At 44.2% G+C, this 21,411-nt stretch overlaps 2 protein-coding genes across 6 annotated transcripts; both read right to left on the bottom strand.

Moving 5' to 3' along the window:
* Positions 1-1,866: 1,866 nt before the first annotated feature.
* Positions 1,867-9,576, bottom strand: znf576.2 (zinc finger protein 576, tandem duplicate 2). Of its 3 annotated transcripts, none has more exons than XM_029737753.1 (5): positions 9,501-9,576; positions 8,229-8,394; positions 5,910-6,025; positions 5,560-5,703; positions 1,867-3,846 (listed from the first exon to the last, which is right to left on the bottom strand). In XM_029737753.1, exons 2-5 carry the CDS (start codon positions 8,374-8,376, stop codon positions 3,022-3,024), a joined length of 1,233 nt encoding a protein of 410 aa, XP_029593613.1. In that variant the 5' UTR covers positions 8,377-8,394; positions 9,501-9,576; the 3' UTR covers positions 1,867-3,021. The 3 variants fall into 3 exon arrangements, with proteins under 3 accessions (XP_029593613.1, XP_029593614.1, XP_029593612.1); XM_029737754.1 differs by lacking the exon at positions 9,501-9,576 and adding an exon at positions 9,226-9,494; XM_029737752.1 differs by lacking the exon at positions 9,501-9,576 and adding an exon at positions 9,152-9,494.
* A 213-nt stretch (positions 9,577-9,789) lies between these two features.
* Positions 9,790-19,417, bottom strand: znf576.1 (zinc finger protein 576, tandem duplicate 1). 3 transcript variants are annotated; one of them, XM_029737751.1, is made up of 8 exons: positions 19,152-19,417; positions 18,292-18,431; positions 17,941-18,114; positions 17,144-17,662; positions 12,700-16,941; positions 12,417-12,603; positions 12,055-12,277; positions 9,790-11,809 (listed from the first exon to the last, which is right to left on the bottom strand). In XM_029737751.1, the coding sequence occupies exons 2-8, from the start codon at positions 18,401-18,403 to the stop codon at positions 10,391-10,393; spliced, it is 6,876 nt and encodes a 2,291-aa protein (XP_029593611.1). In that variant the 5' UTR covers positions 18,404-18,431; positions 19,152-19,417; the 3' UTR covers positions 9,790-10,390. The 3 variants fall into 3 exon arrangements, with proteins under 3 accessions (XP_029593611.1, XP_029593610.1, XP_029593609.1); XM_029737750.1 differs by having other exon boundaries at positions 17,941-18,421; XM_029737749.1 differs by having other exon boundaries at positions 17,941-18,431.
* Positions 19,418-21,411: the final 1,994 nt, after the last annotated feature.

Below are 21,411 nucleotides of genomic sequence, written 5' to 3' on the forward strand. Positions count from 1 at the left end.
AAAATCCTGCAATAAAAAAGTAAAGATTATGACATGACTATGCAGTCCTGACAAGACTATGCAGAAGGGGATTCTGTGTTTGAATGATCAATACTCTGCAGCTCCTCCTCCTCATTGCTGGAGTTTGCTCTGTGCGCTGCCTGAGCTGCAGCATATGCTGCCTGAGCCATTGCCTTCCCTATGGCCCTCCAGGCATTGCTGCAGAGGTTCTAGCTTTTGTGCTTGCAGAACAAATGATGGCTGCCGAAATAGCCCCCACAGTTGGTACACTGGACCAGCCGAGGGTTGCACTTGTGTTTGTGGAGCACGCCAGGTGACCAGAACTCTCGAGAGCAGGCCTGAGTAGGTTTGGGGTGGGTGTAGGGTTTCAGCAGCATGTGAGCAACGCCTTCAGGCCGGCCTGGGCCACGTTTCAAGAGGGCAGGTCGAGGATGGCAAGGCAGAGCTAAGATGTGCATGTTGACCTGGTGTCTGATGAGGAGCATGCCTTTCTTGAATATGCGGCAACACGTTGCATGGATGACGGTGCCTTTCCTTGACATGACGGTGCAGAAGAATAGGCAGTGCAAAAGTTTCTTGGCAGAATCGGCACAGCAAGGGACCCGGGGACACCACATCAGGCTCACATCAGGCTCAAGCCAGACAGTCTGGCTTGCCTCCAGGGATGGTGGAAAGGAGAACGAGGAGTAGCCCAGTTCTATGGCATCAGGAGAGGGGAGCTGAGGTGGAATATCCCAGGTGGGCTCAGCAGTTGTCTGGCTCAGGTTTGGTTCCATGTCAAGGGAGAGGTTCAGAACAGGATCCCTAAGGACCACAGGGCACTGGGCACAGAATGACACATTTCTAAGGGAATCTCTCCAGCCAGTTATGGCAGTAGATCTTCTTTGGACTCAGGTCTAATGGCTCCTCCTCAGGAGATGCAGAGGATTGTGGAGCAGTGGGATTTCCAGGTAGGTAGAACTAAATATATATGACAAGGACATCAAATCAGCAAAACCAACTTATGGAAAAATTGCCTAGAAGTCCACAGTGCAAGCGGCTCATAGTGGGCATTCATAAAATGTGCAAGTCCCTGGCATAAAATGAAGACAGGAGAGCTGTGCAATAAAGATGCAAAATACCTGTAAGATCAAACCCAGGTCTCCCTGTTTTTTGGTGGCATCTCTAAATGTATCCACCCTCAGATCGAATATGGTATTGAAGCTGGGTGATTGAGAACACGTGAAACAGGGGACCAAATTAATCAGGTGAGATCAACTGGATAAGAAAGTTCAGTAAATTGTAGGTTTACGTTTTTAATAGCTATATAATAAGCAGTGGTTCCAATATAAAGACAGCAACTATGTGTGTAGGAAACTGTTTTAGAAATCAGCAAGCTCACAAGATACTTTAAGCTTAGATTTGTTTTGATAATACAAAAAAGCATAGGCCAAAACTCAAAAGGTAAGTCATTTTAGAAACGCAATACTTCTTTTAAACAGCAAAGGGTGAAGTAAACTAAATTATGTTCATCTTGCTATCGGTACAGGGCATCCGTTGTAGTCCTAATAATTCCTTGGGCAACAGCTAAAACCCTATATTTCATTTATCTATCACTCTACAAATAGCCTGTCCACTTATTCAATTACCTGCGCTGGTGAGGGATTACGTTTGGGATTGTCCACAGAAAGATTGGCCTCCCATTGATTTACCTATGGTAAGTGATTTTTTGGGGGCCTACTTACTACCTTTTAGAATGTTTTAATTCTGAAGTTAATCGATCATCTGTAGTTACAGCTGCTAGGCAATAGCAGGTGACATCACAAAGCACAATTAATAGAACATGTTGGGTAATGAAGGACACATTGAAAGGCATAGAGACAAATGTGTCATTCTGTAGCAGCCCCTGGGGCACCTTTATTACATATTGGCAGAGTGTCCAGGCATATTACATGGGGAGAATATTGAAAACAAGAACACGTCCATTCAGGCCTCTGGTCATTTCGTCATCATGCCAAACTTTAAGCAAATCCTTTATGGAAAGTTCATTAGAATATCTATGACATTTAAATTAAGTATAACAAATCAAAAATACAGGTGACAAGGTGTAGCTGGTGGCAGGATTATCTTAATTTGAGTCTGACTATTAGTCTTCATTACAACCATTGTTTAGGATGACAAGTTAAAATCCATGCATGACACCAAAGAAGAACCATTGGGCCTAAACCAAACAAACTTAAGAGGATAAATACATTGATATTTTTTATACCCTGCGCATTTAACAATAGCAGTATAATTTAGGAGTTAATCAGAATTGAAACAGTGTGGCATTACAATGCACCAGAAACCGTATATAAATAGATGCAATTTCTAAGAGACGTTATATAACTCCCAAACATTCCAATCCATGTTCACTTATCACAAGAATCTTTCAAAAAGTAAATATCCCCAACAGGTTTTATAAAATGCACAGTAGTTGCATTTCATCTGCTACTACAGAACACATACTTAGCAATATAAAAATCATAAAACAAGAAAAGCTCCATTTGTCAGACAGCATGAAAAGCATTTTACATACACCTCTAAAAATAATGTAAAAACAGTAACTCAATTATGATAATCATTTAAAGATATTAATCAAAACAAAGGGAACAAACATGATGCCCAAAACTAATTAATTGTTGTTCTTAGTCCAGATAAGACAGGTGTATAAAAGATGGGTTTAACAACAGCTTACATCTTTTGGTTAGTAAGTCAGTCACTCCAAGTGTGATGTGTGCCTTGAACATCCTAACAATCCAAAAATGGCAAATGCTGAACAATCAGTGGGACGCCTTAGCTCACCTGTTAAAAATCCTGCAAGAAATTCCTCACCTGTCTTTCTCACATTCTAAAAACACTTCAAACTTAGGATCTAAATTTCACACCCAACCTCAAACCAACAAAAACCCTTGACCAAATTCAAATTCTTTAAAATCCCTTTGATTCTTCGTCCCCCCTCCCCAATCACTTTACAGAAAATCGCCCCTTCCCCATTCGGAATTATCTCTTGCTGCGGCCCGCTGCCTCTTGCTTCTCCTCCTCCTCTGGGTGGCTGCTCTGCTGGTGGCCCTTCAGGTTGCTCTCTCGGCCAAAGCTCTTGCCACAGGTAGGGCAGGCGTAACGCCCCTTGATGTGTGCCCGGTTCTTGTGGGCTTCTAGCTGCTCGGGACGGGCAAAGCTCTCCTCACACTCCTCGCAGGGGTGGGCCTTACGTGGGATGTGCTTTTCCTTCTTGTGGGTGCGGAGCTGGGCTAGGGCAGGGAAGGTGAGCTCACACTCAGGGCAGGGGTGTTGCTTGGGCAAAGCGGGAGCCGCTTTGGGTTTCTTCTCCTCTGCTGGGGCTTCACTGTGGTCTTCTCTGGCCTCCTCGCCTACTGCTGCTTTAGGACGGCCCCGCCTGCCACCGCCTCCTGCTTTCCCCTTGGTGTCAGCCGGAGCTGCTGCAGCCTCCTCGGCATTGTTTCCAGTCTCAGCCTCCTCTGTGCCCTCTTCCTTCTTCTTTCTCTTCTTCCCTCCGACTGTTGAGTCCTCGGCTTTAAAGGGCCGTCCGCGCTTCTTGGCGGGCGAGGCGCTGCCGTTGCAGTGCTGGTCACCGGCGTGGTTCTCCTGGTGCATTATTAGCTCAGACTCTGTCTCGAAGCCCCGGTTGCACTTCCCACAGCGATGGGTCTTGGTAGGGTCATCTGGCTCTTCCACCTCTGCCTCTGGACGGGGGTGCTGGGCCAGGCGGTGGGTACGAAGGAAGGCAGGGCTGCGGAAGGTCTCACTGCAGTCCTTACACACAAATTGCCTCTCTGGACAGACCTGTCTCCTGTGGGTCGTCAGCTGAGGGGGGCAGAGAGAGAACAGACACGTGAGTCAAGGCTGAGGGAAGAGTCCAGTGATTGACATTAACTAACACCATGGGCCAAAAAGGTGACTGAAAACTGTGTTGCAAGGAACCACCAAATGTATTATCACTGGTATTGATAATAGAAGGCTGCTGGTCTCTGATCCCATGTACCACATCTCCTCCTAGTGGCCTTGAGCAAGGCACATAACCCCCCAGAAAGTAAAATACTGCACTGATATAAAAAGGCTACTGTATAAAATACGGTCCATCAACCCGCCATCTGGAGAGCTACTGGGTGTGCAGGCTTTTGATCCAACCCTGGTCAAACACACCAGAGTCAAGGTCCTGTTTAGCAGCTGATGTTTTACAATGTGGTGTGTTCGAACAGGGCTGGAGCAAAAGCCTGCACTATCAAGTAGCTCTCCAGGAGAATAGTTTGCCACCTTGCAATATTACAATTACAACCAAATACTTTTTGATATCTTTATAAAATAATTCCCTCACTCAATGTACCAGGGATCAAATGGCTAAGGTGGGAGAAGTAGCTAACTAAGATGTTTAACTATTTTTAAGGTTAAAATATTCAGTGTTCTGGGGAGATGTTGACAGCATAGGAGTTACTCGTCAATTAGGCTATTCTAAAAACGTGCTTTTTTTAAAGTTTTTTAAAACCTGGTCAGAATTTTATGGCCAGTATTAAATAGAGAATCCTATCCAATTTTGAGCTTGAGAGACAGTATTACAACCGGAGTAGGAAGCATTGGTTTCATCCACTGCGCACCCGTATCAACTGAACTGTCGGCCATTTGCAGTTATACAAGAATGGCAGTGGAAAGTTATTTTAGGACATCGAACATTAATACATGCTAATAGCTAAACAGTTAGCTAGTGAGAACCAGCCAAACTACACAATGTTTTGAATTGGCAATTAGTTAGTCTGTTGTATGTCATTATTTTACCTGCAGCGCAAATGTCTATGGCAACAGCCCACTGACACACGCACAGGCGATGTACGCACCATGACTTTTCCAGGATTTTCATTGCTGACCAAAAATGAGTTATAACTGGGCAAATAACTTACTAACTAGCAATCAACAAATATGCACTTTGACCAAAAAAACACATCTCGCGACTGCATGATTGAAAGACCCCTCATATCTGTCAACACAGGACTACAATAATTACACTCCGATGCACTCTGCATAGATTGGGAGGACAGTGAACACCACATGACATCCGGAGGACACTTTTATCCAAGTCTGATCAGAGTAGTCTAACTGTTTGACAGTGATTTTTTTACTTGTCCATTTGAACAATTTAAATCGATAATCTGCTTGCTTGGGGAAAAAAAATGTATTGCCCTGGGCAAGCGTTAATGTAGCCTGGGTGGCAGGTAGCCTAGTGGTTAGAGTGTTGGGCCAGTAAGTAAAAGGTTGCCGATTCAAATACCCGAGCAGACAAGGTGAAAACTGTCAATATGCCCTTGAGCAAGGCACTTAACCCTTATTTTCTCCAGGGGCTCCATACTATGGCTGACCCTGTAAAACAACACACTTCACCTATCTGGTGTATCGGACAATAAAACACATTTATTTATTATGTTGAGACCTTGAGTCTGACACTTTGCGAGTTCATTTCAAGCTATTCAAGCAGTGTTACACTAAACATATATTGGTTCAGAACCTGTGTCACTGTTCTGCACTCACCTCAGAGAAGGTACGGAAGCTCTCCTGGCAGTGGGGACACTTGAAGGGCTTGTCCTCCTTGTTGTGTGAGCCCTGGTGCTGGGTCAGCTCCTCCGAGGACGGAAAGGTACGGTCACACACATAGCAAGTGAACAGAGTATCTCCCTGGGAAGAAAATACAATTTATGAACGCATTTGCTAAATTGGGGGGTGGCGCAAATTCCCACTGGCCTAGTCTGGAAATAAGTATTGTTATGTTGGTCTGAAGCTTTATATATGACAGAAAACTGTTTAAGGTAAAAACAGGGTTTCCGTAGTTAATACTTTCTAGAAAGTGTTTTGATTGTTAGGCAGGTTGTGTAGTAGCATACCTGCTGGAGCTGCTGCTTGTACTCCTCACGATGGCTCTTCTTCATGTGCCTCTCCTTGGCTTTGGAGTTACAGAAGGTGATGAAGCACTGGAAGCACTGCAGATTCTCATGCTGGTCTGTGAGAAGAGGGGGTCAGCGATATGACAACTGAAAATGCATTGCCTTCCCTACCTACCAGATTGATTTAATTGAAACCAAAGAAAATCTGTATTTGTCTATGAGTAGGGCTGTGGCGGTCATTACATTTTGTCAGACGGTGATTGTCAAGCAAATAACCAAAGGTCTCAGTAATTAACAAACACATTTAGCATCTGTCTTCTAAGCCTACAAGCCACTGATGTAGATGTTCCAAAGGTCTGCATGAAAATAAAAAAAGTCCAGCAAATCCATGTAATATCACAAAACCACAATTTATCTTAGACAGGTCTAAAGAAACATATGAAGAAAATCTAGTCTAGTTCAAAAGAACAGAATAGCATACTCAGTTGTGCTTATGTTAGGCCCTGATCTGGCTATGCCATATGGCTGTGGTCTACACTAGTTCATTTTGCAGACATTTGCTTAGAATTCCATGGCGTGATTTTATAGTATGACGAATACAATTGAACATAGCTGAATGAAATAGAAAGGATATTACACGCGGTGTATTTATGCCAGTTAAGCTCTACACCCGTTGTAAAGTGGATTAATGTGCTTCATTTTAAGCAGTTATTTGGCCACTTTAGTTGTGATACGAACCTTATCAAAACATTGAGGCCTATGGGGTAGGCTACATGAGGTTTGTGACTGTGATTTGAAAAAGTTGCAAAAACAAGCATGCAGTTTCTTGTCTTAACCTGGGTATCATTCACAAGTGATATGCTAATATTGTCACCCATCAGACTATTCTTGATTTAATCTCATCTTTACATATAGGATGCTTTTCCTATGGTTCATTCTCATGCCAGCCAGGTAGGCTATATTCCTGTTGTAAAGCGAAGCAATGTGCTAAATATTAGAAAAATTGAGAAATAAATACAGTAGGCCTTGCATATAGAATGCTGATGGGATCCTCTTTTTAAATAGAGACCATCACTCTGTTTTCTCACACAATTGCATAGCCTATAGAAATGTTGCGCAACATGAGCTCTCATGAAGATTTTGATAACATTTTCGATAACATTTGCATGGGTATCAGAGTGATAAGAGGGACAATAGGGTGCTGAGTAGCATGCAGTTAGCAGGTTTGGTTGGCTACTAATGACCATCAGCAGCATCAGAGCTAGGAGAAGGCTAATTAGTGACTTTTTTTTTTTACGCCTTTATTTAACCAGGTAGGCTAGTTGAGAACAAGTTCTCATTTGCAACTGCGACCTGGCCAAGATAAAGATTAGCAATTCGACACATACAACATAGTTACACATGGAATAAACAAAACACAGTCAATAATACAGTAGAACAGAAGAAAACAAAAAGTCTATATACAGTGAGTGCAAATGAGGTAAGTTATGGCAATAAATTGGCCATGGTGGCGAAGTAATTACAATATAGCAATTAAACACTGGAATGGTAGATATGCAGAAGATGAATGTGCAAGTAGAGATACTGGGGTGCAAAGGAGCAAGATAAATAAATACAGTATGGGAATGAGGTAGGTAGATGGGCCGTTTACAGATGGGCTATGTACAGGTGCAGTAATCTGTGAGCTGCTCTGACAGCTGGTGCTTAAAGCTAGTGAGGGAGATATGAGTCTCCAGCTTCAGACATTTTTGCAGTTCATTCCAGTCATTGGCAGCAGAGAACTGGAAGGAAAGGCGGCCAAAGGAGGAATTGGCTTTGGGGGTGACCAATGAGATATACCTGCTGGAGCACATGCTACGAGTGGGTGCTGCTATGGTGACCAGTGAGCTGAGAGAAGGCGGGGCTTTACCTAGCAGAGACTTGTAGATAACCTGTAGCCAGTGGGTTTGGCGACGAGTATGATGCGAGGGTCAACCAACGAGAGCGTACAGGTCGCGATGGTGGGTAGTGTATGGGGCTTTGGTGACTAAACAGTCACATGGAATTTGACTGCAGTCATGACTCGTGACAGCCAGTGTGACGGTAATACGGTCACCGTAACAGCCCTATCTGTGAGTCATTACAAAAACTTCAAACAGTAGAGTAACTGACACCCAATGTGTGCATGTTAAGGTCTTTGTATAATCTGTAATTTGTTGTACCCCATAACATGTTATCATTGTCTTGTTTGTATACTTCTTGTAAGTATACTTTTCTACAATAAAAAAAATAATTTTTATTAAATTTCAACAAAAATAAATAAACTTCCACCCAACTCACATGGTTGAATGGTGGGTGGAGGTGGTGCTTTGAAGGAGGCAATGGGTTTGAAGTGTTCTGCTGGTTTCTCAGTGGTCAGTTCTGCAGGGGGATCTGGTGGCGCTTTCCCCATCACTATTTCCTCAATATTCAGTATGTCTGAGTCCATCGTGGGAGACTGGATGTCCTGAAAAGTTTAAATATAAGGATGGTAAAGTTAGCCAACCAGGGAGGTAAATGAATATGTAATGTAGCCAGATCGGCTTTAATATAGCTAATAGTTATCCTCACATTGCAAGCTAGATAACAAGTTATGACAGACATTTTCAATAACTAAGTATTGTGCACAGGCGTATCTCAATTAAATCCCCCTTATTTGGACTGAATGCTAAAAAGGAAAAGGGTTCACTGACTTTATGGCTGGCCAGCTAACTCGATGTTAATTGCGAACTAAGTTTTTGAGTAGTTAACTACATAGCCAGCTGTTAGCTAACGTTAATGAACTACAGCTAGCTAAGTGCCCGCAATGAATTGATTTGTTAGCTTTAAAATGTGCTTGCAGTAAGGTAAACATAAGATAACGTTAAAACATACACAGCTAGCAGCTCAAGACGCTAACGTTAGCTAAAATAGGCTCCCAAACCAACAAGGCCCTAAAGTTAGCTAGCGGTAATAAGGATGCCCATATCAGCTAACGGTAGCTAGCTACCGCAAGTCAGTCATTAGGATTGCGAGATTCCCCAAAAACAACTTAATTTTCACGAAGTGAAGCAACGATAGTTGTACTATGGCTAGATGTATACAGTATGCCTATGACGATATACATGTTACATTTATACAAAATTAGTTGTCTAAATATGACTTGGCGAAACTCCTGTTAGCTAAAGGCTACACAGACACGCCTGATACCCAAACCGATATTTCCGTTAAGAATTTTTTTTTACCTTTTTTTTTTTTAATGGTTAGGGGTCCGTTTTAGGTTCTTGCTAGACGGTTTAACAGTCAGCTGTGTATTTACCTTAGTCTTCTCCCTCAATGGTTTGCTGAGCCAACACCACCAAGTTCGAATAACATAACCTAGCTAGCTACATTAGCTGGCAGGCTAACAATTCAAACGGAGAAATAGGAATTTAGCATATTACGGACACGTTTAGTTAACAGAAACCAACTGCCCCGCCATAACAATATGGTAAATATGTAGGCATACGTCTTAAACGATATTAGCTAATTAGCGAACTAACGTTACAGCTAAACCTGAATTGTACACAAGCGAACAAGCAGTTACCCACTTACCTCAAACCGCTTCCAGTACAGTGAAGTGAATGTGGAAATTGAATTAACCCTTGTCACGTGACAAGGGCAATATTTGGGTCTTCAAAAAAAAAAAATCCATTTTGAACGCTTCTCTGCTCTTTTTCCCTAAACGTGAGCAAATGCATAGTCACGTGTTTGTCTATGCTTGGGTGCGGTTGATTTTGTACATCGAATTAATTTGCTGTTTGTAGCTAAAGACTAGATGAATAACTCCGGTGAATAATGTACATTGAGCAGCAGGCAGACCAATACAATTCACAAGCCAAACTGTTAGAAAACGTACATGTATTTGCTCCAACAGTATTAAATAACTCAATTATTCAATTTACAAGGAACGCCAAAAACACATGCAAAAGCTTATTGGCATGTAAACAAAATTAGGTTCAGAAGAAAAAAAAATGCAGCACTATTTTGAAATGAGAATTTCAAAAACATCTTCAAATGTATTTTCACTTGGTTTCAGAGACATTGACTTTATGGTTATCATTAATTCTCCATTCACATTTCCTTTTGTAGGCAAATTCATACAACAAAAGCCATTGCATACATCAAGATTACATTTACACAGTAAGCTACAAAGGGACCAAGTTCCTAATTTGCTGCACAGGACTATTGTAAAGTGGTTGTTCCACTGGATATCATAAGGTGAATGCACCAATTTGTAAGTCACTCTGGATAAGAGGTAAATGTAAAATCTAAATGACTGAAGCTCACACTGAAAAGAGAGAAGTAGTCAAAAAACTATGGTGTAGGGGGAGAAAATATGAAATCAGAGCTTCGAACCTAAAATAAAAAAACATTTTTAAAAAGTTAAACATAGCATTAAATAAAACATGCACCACTTAAGAAAAACAGAAATCTTATCAGCTTCAAAAACTCTCTTGACTGTGGAAATTCAAGAAGCAGTTGTGGTTATGAGAGATGCAAAGAAACACGCAACACTTGAGGCATCGTACTCGAGACAGTCGCTCACAGCCTCCGAAGCGGCACCTGCCACCTTCTCCCTCCCCAAGCTGCTCCGGCCAGTGGCCCGAACCGTCGTACCGCGTGGCCACGTCAGGGAGAGGACTATCCTGTAACAGGCCAGGATCTGGGGCTGTGCCCGGTGAGTGTAATTTCTGAGGAGGGGGGTGCGGAGGGGCTGAGTCCTGGGTGTCTGAGCCACTAGAGAGGATCAAGGCCTTGGAGACCTCTAGCCTGAATGCCATGAGGTTCAGAGGCTCAGGAAGAGGAACATGATCCTGCCTGTACTGCATCCATGAGTTTACCAGAGCCAGATCGGCAAGGTACCACAGAACGGCCTGTGGCCAGCTAGATGGTGCTGAGGCTGAGAGTGGGGAATGGTAGAGATTCCGTAAGTCTCTATTGAGGCTGGCTGCCTTTTGGGCCTTCTCGAAGCTGTCGACAAGCGATGCCATGTTCTGCTGGGCCTTCCCTACAGTACAGAGGATGAAGCCGAGATGGTACCTGTGTAGCATCAGCCGCCCGTCAGAGCTAACAAACTCATCACCCATCTGTCCTTTGGCTCCTCCCACCTTGCCCGCACCGTGCACCCCAGAACCAAGGAGGTGCTCCAACATGGCAGGGGTAGAGAGCTCCTGCTTGCAGAGATACACCATCCCATCTCTGGGCACCATTTTCTCAACAGTGGCCTCTTTGTTGGAGAGATCCAGACTAAGGTTGAAATCTATGATCAGACCGTCAGATCTAACTAAGACAGTGCTGTGCAAGGAGGGCCGCTTGTTGTTGACCGCTCTACATGTCAAAGGGAGAGGGTATTGATCGACTCCATGGTCACCCTCTCTTCTCAGCATCAGGTATCCGGCCCGAACGTGGTCCATTAACGGTCTAACCCTCCAAAGGGGGTCAGTTTTAAAACTAAAACAGTCCTGGCTGGATGGTATGTCCCCACACCTCTGCCAAATGCTGTGAGGGATTGTGGATGTTGTGGATTTTGCAGACACAGACTTGGAGCTGAGAGCTTGTATTTGACTGTGGCCGCGTGTAAGTGTGTGGCCGCTGCCATCCAGTTCACCTCTAGTTGTGCCAACTGTAGGGTTAGCTGGGGTGTGTAAAGCTCTGAGTTGATTGCGTGTAGTGTCTCCCTCCTTAGGCCCGTCTGGATTACCACTGTGTCCAGCTTCCTGGGTGTCCGTGGGATCCCCTGCTGGCGCTGGAGATGCCAGTTGCAGTTTGCAGGCGAGTTGGGAGAAGCGGGAGGCAGACATGGTGTCAGCAACCAGAGGCACCCTGGTGAAGTCCTGCCAATACAGCTTGAGACTGGGGAACTAGGAGAAGAGAAAGGGAGAAAGACGTTGAAGACAATGTTAGTTTATGCAGCATTATAAAGTATGCACATAAGAATGACTGTAGACATTCAAAAGTGCAGAAATTAGCATGAGTTTGACCCACTAGGCCTAACTACTTTGTTTTTTTACATGTCCCATTCAGTGTAGTAAGGATGACGATGCAATAAAACTAGACACCATAGGAATAAGATTCAGATTATACGCCAATACTTTCATTTATATACCTTCAATGTTCCCATGGCAATGTGGATTCCGACAAACTGGGCCACCTCTTTTGCTGTCACTGGGTTCGATAGATGGGACACTTTATTTGTGCACCGGGCAATCTCAGCCCAAGCATCCCAACCAAAATATTTGGAGAAGTAATCAATTGGTTTCCTGTAGCCAGTTCCTGTCTGGGACCCTCCCATAGATCCTGAATGAGCCTGGCTTTCTGTGGTTGGCAAGCTGAGAGAGGGCAACAATTTACATCAAAACTGACATGACATGTCCTTAAGGATACATACAGTACATGACAAAGTAGAAACATTAAAATGAAATTGTACAGTGTATTCATGATGAGAAAAAGGCAAATTACAATACTTACTTGTATGGTATATCATTTGAATGCAGTGAGGCATGGCTTTGGCTGTCATGGTAACAGGCCATAACTACAGCCTCAGGGTCAGGCTGCGGGTCAGAACATTCAACAACCTCTGACTCCACTTCGTCAGAATTCTGAAGTAGGAAATCAACAAGCTCCTCAGTGTCTTGCTGCTCAAAGTCCAGGTCACCTGGAAAAAAAGAAACACCACTTAGATGTAACCATCTTCACTATTGCTTATGAAAATGTACATTGCTACAACACATGACTCATGTTGAGATCTTACCTTCTCCATACTCATTCATCTCAGATCCAAACTTTGCTGTGCTCCTGTTCACCTCATACTCCTCTACTGCAGGGTTGGTAGTGGATAGAGTCTCCACTGGATGGTTGAGTCCGGCCTCTCCAGGCTCCACCAGCGCTGTTACCCCCTGCTCACTTTGAGATGGCTCCTCCAGAAGCTCCCTCTCCTCCTTCACTGGGTAGAATATGCACTGCCTGGTACTGCTCTGCTCCACATTCAATTGGGATTGACCTTGACTAACCTGGGGATCATTCAAAACCAGGTTGTTTTCCTGCTTCACGAGATACATCCTGACCCCCCTCTGCTCCACTGTGTGTCTGGCATGAGAGGTGTGTGGCACGGGAACCAAATCGGAGGTGTTCTCCTCCACCTTGACCTCCTGACCTCTCAAGTCTGCCATGAGCACCACTCCATTCTCCCCCACTGCTGCCTCGCTCTGCCTTGAGGTGAGGAACCTCTCCAGTATGATGCCTGGGGATTGGCCAGTGTCCCTGTCGTCCTGGTCCCCTGCTACGCCCTTCATCACCATCCCATCTTCAGTCTTCAACACCTCCACTACACTGGTGGTGACTGACTCTAGCTCAAACACTACCTGATCCTCTGGGTCCTCCTCAAGTGGTGAGATGCAGGATCCAGATGGACATGGAGCTGTTAGCATGTTTTGCTCAGAGATAGATCTGATCTCGGTCTGTAAACTGATGGGAGATGACTGACCAGGATGGAGAGTAGTGACATCTGCTTCATCCTTGATTTCAGTATCATTATTGAGTGAATACAGCTGGTAGACTACCTGACATTCATCCCCTTCTTTCTCTGGTTCCATTTCTCTCATGCCATGTCCTCCTAGACCCTTCCTTGTGGCTGAACCTCTCCTCCCACGGCCAACTCCTCTTCTCCTGCCCCTGGTGTAATTCTTTCTTCCCACTCCCCTCTTTTCCACTTCTCTCCTCTGCACCATAATCTCCTCCTCTTCTTGCTTGATCTCCAGCGGGTCAGAGGGGCAGGATTCGGTCTGTACATTTTGTGTTGTTACAGTTCTATTCACATTTTCAATCAGAGCATGTGCAGGTAGTGCATGAGTGTGGTTGTTTTCATGAAGGCTGGATCCCTCATTTGGTGAACTGTCTTCATGAGGTGAGCTCTGGTGTTCCCCATCATTTTGGTCCCCATCCCCAACAGTGACCAAATCCACCTCAAGTAGTAACTCCTCTTTAATTTCATCCTCAATATGCCCTAGGTGCTCAAATCCAGAAACAGTAGGTATGAGAGCATCAGCAGTGTAATTCATATTGCCCTGACTCTCTGACTTAGTGTCCTCCGTTTGGTGACAACTGTGGAGGGGGGCTATGGGTGTGAGGTGAGGAGGCGAAAGACTCTCGAACAGCGGGGGTTGGACCTTGTCAGATTTGGCCAGACAAGGGAATTGAACTTGTGGAGGGGTGCAAGATGGATTTGAATTTGGAGCCATACGAGAAAATGATTCCATCCCCTCTGTAGTTTTATTAATGCTCTTCTTCCTTTCCTTCTGTCCACCTTGAACAAGCGCAGCAGCCAGAGGCAGAGAGGGGGAAGGGTTTAGGGCTGGGAAAGAGACTCGCTCCCCTCTTTCTCCCAACCCTATCTCTCCCATCTCCACATCCCAGTCAGATGCTACCTGCATTCCAAACGTGTTTTGACGCAATGAATTTTCAATGACCTCTTCAGTCACTTTTAGTGGAGACTGGCCTAGATCTGACCTAGAAACACCCTCAAAGATGTTGCCGTTAGTGTAGGTGAGACCAGGGCTCTCCACTGCATGCAAGGCTGCCTTGTGCTCCTGGAGGGACGAGACGTCAGAGAACCTCTCTCCACAGTCCTTACATTCAAGGGCTCGCCGGGAATGAGAGCCACTGATGATCCCCTCTGTCTCCACTTTTTGGGCCTTACGTTTCCTGCTGGTCTTTGGATTGGTTGGAGATGTGTCAGAAGAATGAGACGTAGTCTTTAAAGGAGCCAACACAGAGAGCGCTGTGTGGTTCTTTTTGGGTCTCCCTACTCTTCTTTTCCCTCCAGCAGCTAGCATTTTTAGTTGCTTGCTTTTTGGCCCTTTCTTCTTATGGATGAAATGGGTGTCTTGATGGAGATCTGTTTGACCTTGGGGGGCTTTTGAGGCATCTAATTTGTAAACTTTCAATTGGGGCTGTTTGTGACCCTTCAGTAGGAGTAGGGACTGTTGCTTTATTTCAGGGTCGGGCATATCTTCTGATATTGGGCTTGCTTCCACATTCGGTTTCTTTTTCTTTCTCCCCGTTTTTGACAGCTTTTGCCCCTTTGTTTTCTTAGGCTGGTCCTCCTGCTGCTTTTTCTTTTTTGGCTTGGGTGGAGCGATCACCTCTTGCTCGCTAATCGGCTCAGCGCAAATCTGCTCAGAAGTCTCACTAATTACATATTTTAGCTTTTTTACTTTCTTCCTCGGCTTCACTTGCTGAACCTGCTCGTCTACCTGCAAGACTTGCTGCACATGTGGGTCACACAATATAGATGGGGATTTGATTTTTGACTTGGAAATATTGTTTTTCTTCTTGACTTTTTTTTCTTTACCAACCTTTAAGGACAATTTATTTTCAGGTAGAGTTGAGACACGCATTTGGTTCATATCCTGAATCTGGTCTCCTTTCTGAAGCAGCTTAGATGGTTGTGGAAGCTTCTTCTGGTTTTTAGGCTTTTGTTTCTCTTTAGGACCAAACTTCACGACAAGATGAGCTTTCTTTGCTCTTGGTCGTTTGGCAGGCTTCTCTTTCAACTCAACCGTCTGCTGTTGCATATTTCCTTGCATTATAGAGTTCTTCGGCTGCTTTCTCTTCCTCACTTTTACAAATTCTTGTACCGACATCAAATGCACAGGCAGTTGTGAACTCTGTGGCGCCTTTGTCTCTGAGGGCGGAGGGAATATTTCTGACGTCTGAGTACGAGGTTGTATCTCTCTGCTGTTCAGTGCGTTGTTAGAAGCAGACTTATCTATCAGTGTCTGCAACTGCTCTTGTGATGTCTGTTTATTTCCTTCACAAGGCTTTTCCAAAATGTGCGGCTGGTCATTCTCTGTGTTTTCTACAAGAGGTTTCTCAACTGATCTTCGCTGTCCTATTCCTGTCTGTTGTGTCTGTCCAATACTGGAATAGATCTTATCTAACTGTAATGTTTCCATCTGTGTGGCCATCTCTCCTACATGGCTTGTTTGTCCAGGAGGAGTTTGTGCAAACTTAACTGTTGGTACCAATGAGGAAGTGGAGAGTTCTTCCTGCTGATCAGTTTTTAATGGCGTCAGCTTTAACTCCACTGTTGGTATGAGCGATGGGACAGAGATATTTCCCTCCTGAACCCTTTGATTCTGTCCAGAAGTCCGTTCAAATAGAAATGTTGGTAGTGAGGAAGCAGACATAAGTCCTTGTTGATCGGTTTGAGTCTGTTCCAATTCCAGAGTTGGTATCAGTGAGGGAGTGACTTCCAACACAACCGTTTGACTTTGTTCAGTCGTTTCCCTGAGCTCAACTGTTTCACTGTGACAGAACACCTGTTCCACTGACACAGTCTGAATCATAGTGTTCACTTCAACTGTCTGACCAAGTAACCGCTGAGGAATCATCTGCGTTTGTGTTAATCCAGCATGCTCAGCGTATGCAACTTCCTGTGTGTGTGAAAGTAATGGGGTCTCCATTTGTCCATCTAATATTACAGGTTCCAATGTAATAATTGGTTCCAGCGATTGACATTGTGGCTTTGCCTGTTCCAGTCCCATTGACTTAGTCTCTCCACCCCCAGACTTTTTCAGCTCTATAAACTGTGGTTGAGTAAAACAGAGTTGCAAATGCTCTCTCTTTCCCTGTAGCCGCTGTAGAGCCAATGGCTGACCGTGTGGCGGTACCTGTCCCAGTATCACCACCTGGTTCACTTTGCGCACGTTCCCCAAAGACTCGATTAGTTTCCGGATTTGTTCAGTGTCTATGTTGTCCACCTGCTGGAAGGGCCCAAGGGGTTCCATGTGGAGAAAGGTTGGCTGGCCCATAGGAACCTGGGTTATGATGGGCTGACCTGGCTTCACCTGTTGACCAGCTAGTGTGATGCTGCTGCTGCTGCTGGGTGCTGTAACACACAGGTTGTGCTTGTGTTTCATGTGATGCAGCCGTGTCTTGGCAGTCTTGAAGGTTGCCTTGCACACGGAGCAGGACAATTTTACCACTGCAGTGCCTAGATACAAAAAATAAAGATGAAAGTTTACATCTTGGTGTAAAAGGTGAGGTTGTCATTTGTCACTAACAAAAAAGTTTGGTTCTGCATAGAATCACTAGCTTTAGCACTGTATAGTGTATATCACTAGTGTTTTACTGCACATCCCAGTATAGCACAGTAGTTGTATGACATGAAAACAAACATGTTTTTCAGTACTCACCACTATTCTTCTTTAGCTGTGCCTTCGTCAGTGGTGTGATCCCTCCACATTCTCCTTTCATTCCTTCCGGCGAATGCGCTAGTGCGTGTTTCTGGAGGGCCTTGGACATGCTAAACCTCTTGCCACACTCCTTACAGACATAGGGCCTCTCCCCTGTGTGCGTGCGGCGGTGATACTTCAGTAAGGTGAGTGTCTTGCAGGGTTTTCCACAGTCTGAGCAGGTGTACCCGTACAGACCAAAGTGATGCTTCTTATGGAGGGTGAGCTCAGAGGAGCGGCTGAAGGCCTCACCACAGATGGGGCACTTGAAGGGCGTCTTTTCCGTGTGTGCACGCTGATGAAGCATGAGATCACTGGAGTTAGTGAATTGCCGGTCACAGACGTAGCAGGCAAACAGGGCATCCCCCAGCATGCACTGCTCGTACTCTGCCGGGTGACTCTGCTTGAGGTGACGCTCTTTGCTCTTGTGGTCACTGAAGATGATGTGACACTCCAGGCACTGCAGAGAGATCTGGGAAGCTGGGGGGAGGGAGAGGGGATTAGAGGACAGAACACTTGTATCTCCCAGCTTCAAACCTATATTAAACACACAATGGAGGTTATCATAAGAGCAAAAAAATGTATGAACTGTAGTAATAGCTTAAAACTGCTTATGAAATAACTACAAATAAAACACCTAAAAACACTACAGGGAACATTATGAGATGTCTGCAATAATAAAGCCTTGAAAGATAAATACAAAAATGTATTACATGGTAACCAATCACAGCAGACGATCAGAGAAGTTCAATACTCACATGTGAGAGGTGTCACCATTTTTGGTGGCCTGGACATGTCCATCTTGAGTGGCTCCATTCTGTTCTTCTTGGGGGGAATATTTTTTCTGTCACTAGCGGCCACGTCATCCACATGCGTCTCCTTCTGCGCATCCTCAGGTTGGCCCAGTTCCGACTCTTCAGGAGCAGCAGACTCTAGAGGGACAGCGGATAGTTCAAGTATTATCTCCGTAGAAGCAGTGGGGTCTGAGACACACTCCAAAGCCTCTTCTACTGTGGCAGGTAGCAGTTCACTCATTGGTTGTTCTTCAGTTGCCGCTGGTTGTAACCCTGTCTCCATTGGTTGTTCATCAGTTTTCATGTGTTGTTCACCTGTAAGTATTGGTTGTTCCTCGACTTCTGTTTGTTCAACTGTCTCCACTGGCTGTGTCAAGCGCTCCATGACCGACTTGGTTCCTGCCTCCACGACTGGAGGTTCAACCATGTCTGTAAAACGAATTCCCTGCAGAAGACTGACAAGTTGAACACCACACACACACACACACACACAAACATAAATCTGTATTAAGGTAAAACACAATGGTGTGGAAAACAGTGAAGCACACACTGCACACTAAAACACTGGCCAAAAGAGACGTTAAAATGTATTTATAAAAAAAAGAAAATAAAAAAAAGACACCGAAACAATGTGTGCATGTAAAGCAACCGACACCTTCTTATAAGAGAGTATACGCCCTTAAAAAGGACCACCCCAAGCTAAGCCTATTGGGTCTGATTCCATGGGAATCATTACATGCCGCTGCCTTTATCGACAGCTAGCAGGCAAATGAATAGACACTATATTTGTATGACAAAGATGCTCTCAAAGAGGGGTGGGTAATAGGCTACAAGGATGGTATTTTACACTGCGCTAGAACAGAAAACCAACAAGCCGACAACCAGGGGTACTTTACTGCTGCGCAAATGACGGGCCGACTAAACAAGCCAAATAATGATGAGGAACGTTATTGCTCACAACTAACTGATGTCCATCCATCATCTTTAATTGTTCGGATGTCATGCTGCTAGGCTACTGGACAGCTCAGAAACGGCATTGATGAAAGTCATACAAATGGCCTATATTGCGTGGATTTAAAACATTTGCAACACTCAGCACTACAGACAAGCGGCCTTTGTATCGCGGCATGACTACCCATATGATCACACCACTACGTGTAAATCTATAACGTTACCTATGTTGGTTTCTTTAGCCCAGACATCTCCGCGTCGTTTCTCGCTTCGCACAAAGCCAACACAAACGAGCTGCAGAGATCATGGCGTCATACACAAACCAGGTTGCAGAATGGGACTTGTAGTTTTTCCTGAGATGCATTCATTCACTGCTTAGCCTTAAAGGCGCTGCATGGTAAATCTTCTGTTCGAATTGGCCGTGCAGCCTTTACCATGATATAGCCTCTGCAGAAATTAGGGTATTCATGCTTCGCAGAGCTGTTGTGAAGGAAGTGAGTTTGTGTTTATACAGGACCTCCCGCCCTCACCTACCGTCAACCAATCATGTCAATGCGGAGCTATACGGAACCCGCCGTATTGTTATATAATTTGAGAGTCGCACAGCGATGCGGTAAAGAGCTCAATTTGCCCTCTACGTGCCCCCAGAGGCCCCACGATTGCGTCACATCATCCATACCGCATGGTTATCTTCTTTTCTTTTCTTTTTTTGTTAACAACAAATCAATACAGAAAGTACATTGGGAACACAAGTATATATGAATAATATACAATGGACAATTGGGCTAGGGGGTACAACATCACATTACACAAGGACCTGAAGGGACATACACACACTTATAATTCTAACAGCTTTTTTGTTAGTAGAGTATTTAATTGTCTTAAAATTTAGTTCAATTTATTTTTGTAAGGTAAGAAAATGTGGTGTTTTGTTTGTAAATTTACATTTGTGAATATGACATTTGGCCAAAAGAATAATGAAATTAATTACATAAAATTGTTTCAGCTTATTTCTATTGTAGGTAAAGAATCCAAGCAGTACATCTCTCCAGAATAGTGTAAAATTTTCATAAATGTGTTCAATTATAAATCTACTGATGTCTTGCCACAGTTTCCTTACATGAATACAATGCTAAAAAAGATGCAACAGTGTTTCTGGGTGGTCATTACAAAAGGTACAATTTGAGTTGATGTTTTCCTCAAACTTCTTCATATGGTGGTTGGCAGGATAATATTTATGAACCATTTTAAAGTAAACTTCCTAAATTTTGATTACAAGTGTGTGTGGCAATATCCAAACTTTTTCTCAACAGATATTAACAATAAAACCGTTCCAATAAGGCATCTATACATAAGGTATAGATACAACATTCTGCTGAAACAAGGTTCGTATAGCTCTGTTGTATGGACTAAAAGAGAAACAAATATTTCCTACTGATGAGTCAACAGGGTTAATAGAAGGTAGGTTCTGAGGGTCAGGTCTTGACACCTTCCTGAATAATAAAGCAACGCCTGAGCGAATGGCATCTAAAACAATTGCAAAATCTTTAGGTGTTACAGGGATCTTGTAAAGTGATAAGAATTCCTGATAACTAAGTAAAACACCCTCTGCATTTACAAGTTGGCTCACCAATAGGATATTATTTCGGAACAAATATTTTAAAAACAAAGAAGTATTTTTATACCATATATCCTGATTATTCCATATATAATACCTGTGTGGAGAAAAATTATGCTTATGTAACAGTATAGCTTCCGTCCCTCTCCTCGCCCCGAACCAGGGACCCTCTGCACACATCAACGACTGACACCCACGAAGCATCGTTACCCATCGCTCCACAAAAGCCGCGGCCCTTGCAGAGCAAGGGGAACAACTACTTCAAGGTCTCAGAGCGAGTGACGTCACCAATTGAAACGCTATTAGCACACACCACCGCTAACTAGCTAGCCATTTCACACCGGTTACACTCACCCCCCTTTTGACCTCCTCCTTTTCCGCAGCAACCAGTGATCCGGGTCACGGCACCAATGTAACAGTATAGCTTCCGTCCCTCTCCTCGCCCCTACCTGGGCTCGAACCAGGGACCCTCTGCACACATCAACAACTGACACCCACGAAGCATCGTTACCCATCGCTCCACAAAAGCCGCGGCCCTTGCAGAGCAAGGGGATCAACTACTTCAAGGTCTAAGAGCGAGTTACGTCACCGATTGAAACGCTAATAGCGCGCACCCCCGCTAACTAGCTAGCCATTTCACACCGGTTACACTTATAAATGAAGGACCATGACAAGAAAACCTGCTGATGAAAAGCAGCTTCACTTGAACTTTGTCAATATTATAATTTCAAACCAACATGAACTTAAGGCCACCAAAAGTAGAGAAGACATGATGAGGAATACAATTCCACATTGAAGTGGGTCTTCTTAGGAATTGTTTTATCCAATTGATCTTAAAAGTATTATTTAAGGTAGTGAAGTCCAGA

Source organism: Salmo trutta, chromosome 37 (assembly GCF_901001165.1).
Source record: "Salmo trutta chromosome 37, fSalTru1.1, whole genome shotgun sequence".
Taxonomy (NCBI): Eukaryota; Metazoa; Chordata; class Actinopteri; order Salmoniformes; family Salmonidae; genus Salmo; species Salmo trutta.